At 40.1% G+C, this 5,606-nt stretch overlaps 1 protein-coding gene across 1 annotated transcript; it reads left to right on the top strand.

Annotated features, from left to right (window-relative positions):
* Window positions 1-3,194: 3,194 nt before the first annotated feature.
* On the top strand, window positions 3,195-4,814 carry LOC120292914 (berberine bridge enzyme-like 8). Its single transcript, XM_039311472.1, has one exon. The coding sequence runs from the start codon at window positions 3,195-3,197 to the stop codon at window positions 4,812-4,814; it is 1,620 nt and encodes a 539-aa protein (XP_039167406.1).
* The last annotated feature ends 792 nt before the right edge of the window (window positions 4,815-5,606 follow it).

The following is a 5,606-nucleotide window of genomic DNA, read 5'->3' on the forward strand; positions in this document are numbered from 1 at the left end:
ATATAGATGAATAATTTTTAGAGTAACCACCCGCCGCAGTGACTTAGCTGGGTAGGCGCTAGACTTCTATCGATGAAATCTAGTGTTCAAAGCTCCTAGTGGTTTACCTCCAGTGGTTTACCTCCGGCGATTCTGGCACGTGTTGCCCCAAGTGGTTTACCTCTGGTTACTGGCCGTACGGGGTTCCCTCGGTCACCAAAAATAAAAAAATAAATAATTTTTAGAGTACATAGCAGAAACCTGCAAAACTTCATTTGGGAGATCACCAATAGGGAACCCAAGGTCCGAGCCTATCAACATATCAAATTATACTCATTTTCACTCAAAAGTTAAATTAATGAGTTATGGATCAATTAGGGTACATTAAATGCTTCAAACCAATTAGTTCTTTGATGTGAGATTTTTCTAGCACAACACATAAATGCATGTCAACAATCTCTTCATCATATATGAGCTCAGTGTTAGGTCTATTATCATGAATTCATGTATCCTTCTGCACCAACATGTCTCAACTTAACATATCTCAATTGAATCTCCACTTTGTTGCCCATGCTAATAGTGACAACAATATCAATGTCTACATTCATCCCTAATCTATTTCTCCGGATTGAACCAAGAAGGCTCCGGACCAAATCATCAAAGTTGCCTGAAAAACAGCATTGGTCACAAATCAACTATTGGCACAACCAAAGCCAGATATCTTCATGGAGAGATCACCAAGAAGGAGCTTAAGTTTGATCTTGTTATCATATCTAGTTGAACATAAATTCACTCAAAAAGCTTAAGCCAATAGACTTTGGGCCAACTACGATATATTAACTACTCCATATCACAAATCCTGCAAGGTGGAACTTTTTCTAACATAACTTGCACTTACATCTCAACAAATAACACCAAGACCTACCACTTCATTTGCCTTCGCAACATCAAAACTTGTCCAGCTACATCATTGGCACTGTTTGGTGGGGGATTACTCTCAACATGATCGCCTATTTTGTTGCCTCTCATGTAACTTTACTTCTTTTCTATGTCTCTCTTTAATTTTCCATCGCTCTTCTTAATCATTAATATAACTTTTTTGGCTCCTAAAATAAACCTGTCATTTCGTTTATCACTTTGAGGAAGGAATTTATGGTGGCTAGAAATAGAAAAAGGAAGGAATGATGGGATAAAACTTAGGAGTCTCTTAACGTGCTTGTGAAGTTGGATCACAAGGATCTTCTTTTTCCCTTTTACGCCCAAAGGAACACAAAGATCTCAAATTCTTCCTTTTAGTATATGATGAAGTGTTGTTGAGGCTACTCATGGACGTGGACTGGGATTTTCACAAGACTTTATTCCCCCTTTCCAACCATGGGCCCCCAGATGTTACCGTTGAACTTCAGGGACTTCAATAGACAACAAGACGATAGAGCTTACCATACCAATGACACGACCGACAAAAGAAAAATATAATAGAAGTTATTTGCAACTTTAAATTTGGACAAGGTGGGGGCGAAATCTCCAGGAACTTGTCACAAAGCCGAATCCATGTGGACGTTCTTTGTCGGGGATGAATTCAAAGGGAGAGCAGATAATGTCTGTACCTTCTAATGTAAGGAGAGGACATCAGTGTCTTGTATATAATAGCAGGCTCCACTAAAGCTCCATTCATTTTACGAAATATAACTTTCAAGAAAACATTTGTTAGATTTTCTGATGTTCGTTTCACAGAAAATGAATTAATTGCGGAAAACATTTTTCATGAAGAGAAAAGAGTGTTTTAAGATAGAGGAAAATGTTTTCCACTTTTGAGAAGTGGAAAACATTTTCCACACCTTCTTTCACCTCACTTTCTTTTATTAAATACATCTTCTTTTTATTTTTTTCGGTTTTTCTTTTTAAATCTACTTCTTAATTATTTTTCTTTCTATTTCTTTTTTTCCTGTCTTTCATTTTCTTTTTCTTCTTCATTGGCTAGCGACTAACCACAAGCGAGCTGGAGCCTCGCCATAGTCCGACGAGGCTTAAGTCCCGGCGAGGCTCGAGCCCCGACTAGGTCGTCTGATCTAGCGGGGCTTGAGCTCACCGACGTCGAGCAACCTCGGCCTTACCCTCACTAACCTATGGTGAGGCTCTATCTTACCTATGGCTGGTCACTGGTTATCGCCATAGCTACCAACCGACCAATGAAGAAGAAAAGGAAAAAGAAATAAAAAAAAATAAAAGAAAAAGAAAAAGAATAAAAAAATCAATTATAGATATACTAATAATAAATTTATCTACATTGGTGCATGAAGGAAAATATTTTCCCTATTGAACAGTGAAATGTATTTTCTAGCTCGTTTTTAGATTTCAGACTACCACTAAAAAATATGATAATTTTTTTGGAAAATGATTTCTTGGAAAACGTTTTTCAAAATGCTATATTTTTCACGAAATGAACGGAGCCTAAAATACATCTTTTTTCCATTTATAAAGATCATGTTGTATTCATTGTACTGATCTTGTCATGAAGGTTGTCAATTTTCGATGGGCACTAAAAACTTCTTGCTGCTTGAGCTCAGCTGAGCTGTAGTGGAGATGCTGCATTAAATTCTAGTGTTGCTTAGAAAATTATAAGAAAGTATTGTTTTTCGCTGGATGATTGAAAAAAAAAAAAATTAATCCCCTCATCATTTTGTTATAAACTAACAGAAGCTTGCAAACACGACTCTGAAAGAAGGATTAATAAGTACCCTTGCGAAGCTGCTGACCCTCTTTCGCAAGGATTAATAAGCCAATTTCTTCATTATCGAGATCACAATAATCATCAACTAAGAACGTTGACCCTCTTTCGTAAGTTAACTTTTTCAAGTTTTGACCTCGAAATTGAAAGGATAAGAGCCCCAGGAGTGCATGTACTTGCGCAAGTATTTATGAAGTAACTGAAACGAATTAAGAAAAGCCAGATTCTTCATTAATGAGATCAGTAGAATCATCAAATAATTGTCAACCTCCTATTATTTCTAAGTTGGTTTTTTTATTTTTCTCAAGATTTGTAATTGGGAATTTTCCTGTCAAGATTGTAGGTGGCTTGTAAGATCTTCTCATTTCGATTATCATTGACTCTCTCTGTTTTTTTATAAATTCCTAGCCGGCCACATTTCCTATAAAAGACCAACATGCAAAACTAAATATCTCACCCAGCAAACACATTTGAACCAAACCCTAAAATGGGAACTTCATTTCCAAACTCCAAAACCCTCTACCTCTTCTCACTCCTAGTGTTGTTCATAGGTTCATTTTCTTCACCTTCTAAAGCCTTTGCAAACGAAAGCCTAACCCAATGCCTCATAAACCATTCCCAACCTTCGCACCCAATAACCTCAGCCATATACACACCCAACAAATCTTCTTACTCAAACGTTCTTCAATCTTACATACGAAACCTGCGCTTTAACACCTCGGATACGCCGAAACCCGCTCTCATCCTCACCGCACTCCATGAGTCACATGTGCAAGCTGCCATCGTTTGCACCCAGAAGCTCTCGGTCCAGATGAAGATCCGAAGCGGAGGCCACGACTACGAGGGCATATCCTACGTCTCCATCTCCTCGCCTTTCTTCATCCTTGACATGTTCAATCTCCGTTCGGTTGATGTCGACATCGAGGCTGAGACGGCATGGGTCCAGGCAGGGGCCACCCTTGGTGAGGTCTACTATGGTATAGGTGCGAAGAGCAAGGTCCATGGCTTTCCTGCCGGGGTTTGCCCCACCCTAGGCGTCGGTGGCCACTTCAGTGGTGGCGGCTATGGCAACATGATGAGGAAGTACGGGCTCTCCGTCGACAACATAGTCGATGCATGCATAATCAACGTCAATGGGGAAATACTGGATAGGGAATCCATGGGAGAAGACCTCTTTTGGGCCATAAGAGGCGGAGGTGGTGCGAGCTTTGGCGTCGTCCTCGCTTACAAGATCAACCTTGTCCGAGTCCCTGAGACAGTGACCGTCTTCAGTGTCCCAAGGACGTGGGAGCGAAACGCAACCGAGGTCGTGTACAAGTGGGAGCAAGTGGCGCCCAAACTGCATGAGGATCTCTTCATAAGGTTGACAATGGACGTGGTCAATGGAACAAAGGCCGGAGAGAAAACAATAAGAGCCACGTTTATCGCGCTTTTCCTTGGAGATGCTCAAAGGCTTCTTTCCTTGATGAGCAATAGTTTTCCCGAGCTAGGCTTGCGGAGCTCAGATTGCATCGAAATGAGTTGGGTCGAGTCCATACTTTTCTGGACCAATTTCCCGATCGGGACTCCAGCCAATGCTTTGCTTTCGCGCACACCGCAAGTCTTGACACATTTGAAGAGAAAGTCCGACTACGTGAAGCAAATCATACCGAAGGACGGATTGGAGCTCATTTGGAGGAGGATGATCGAGCTAGAAAGGCCGATGTTGACCTTCAACCCTTATGGAGGCAAGATGGGCGAGATTCCAGCGACCAACACCCCGTTTCCGCATAGGGCCGGGAACCTATGGAAGATACAGTACGCGACAAATTGGGATGAGAACGGGGACGAAGCGGCACGACATTACATCAAGCTGACAAGGAAGCTCCATCGTTACATGACGCCCTTTGTGTCGAAGAACCCCAGAGAAGCGTTCTTGAATTATAGGGACCTTGATTTGGGAATTAATCACAATGGAGACGAGAGCTATGAGGAAGGGAGAGTGTATGGGGTCAAGTACTTCAAGGGCAATTTCAACAGGTTGGTGGAGATAAAGACCAAAGTCGATCCTGGTAATTTCTTCAGAAATGAACAGAGCATTCAGTTCTCCCCAGTAAAAAGAAAGTGAAGTGCCCAACAAATAAGATCTGCTGATCCTTCACAAATGGACACTTCATTAGTTCAGGGGATTTCAAGTTTGTATGGTCAATAAATCAGAATTTGTTTATGAGAATAAAGAGAGTGACGATGGGTCTTCATTCTTCTTTCTTGGGCTTTCTTGCACTTGTTATTTGCTAGTAGTTATGTATACAATCAATTTAAAGCAAATTCTACACAAACAGCCGCTTACAACATTAATTTGAAAGTGTGTACGGTTATATTCCTTAAATCAAGGTTGGATGAGGCTGCTTCTTTAAAATTTCTTTTGCGCAAAGAGTGTATTCTCTATCTTCTCTTTATTTTCGTAACAAAATTCTTCTTGCACAAGTCAACCATCCATGTGCAAAATATTTTTCACTCTGGTGGTAAACTGCTATTTGACGGGCTTGGGCTGAGTCCACTTCAGGCCCAAACATTAGGAGCCCTATTAATGCCCAAACTTGTGAATCTGGGCAAGTGCCCAATCGGAAACATGAGCTAGCAGGGTCCGCCCATCCAGCCACCTTTTTCTTATTTTTTATTACTTGAAATTTCAAATAGAATACGAGATAAATGAGAAAAAAAAGTGAATAAATTAATTTTTAGTTATTTTTTTATTTTTTTTATCACTTTACTTATGTGTTTTATAATATTTCTCTACATTAAGAATTTGAGCTTATTTTTGTCGTTTTTATGTTTATAAATTTTAAATATCAAGATTGAATTATTAATAAAACATAATTGTATGTTAATAAATATAGGGCCCGGCCGGCGGTCAAGG

This window comes from Eucalyptus grandis, chromosome 4 (assembly GCF_016545825.1).
Source record: "Eucalyptus grandis isolate ANBG69807.140 chromosome 4, ASM1654582v1, whole genome shotgun sequence".
NCBI classification, from domain to species: domain Eukaryota; kingdom Viridiplantae; phylum Streptophyta; class Magnoliopsida; order Myrtales; family Myrtaceae; genus Eucalyptus; species Eucalyptus grandis.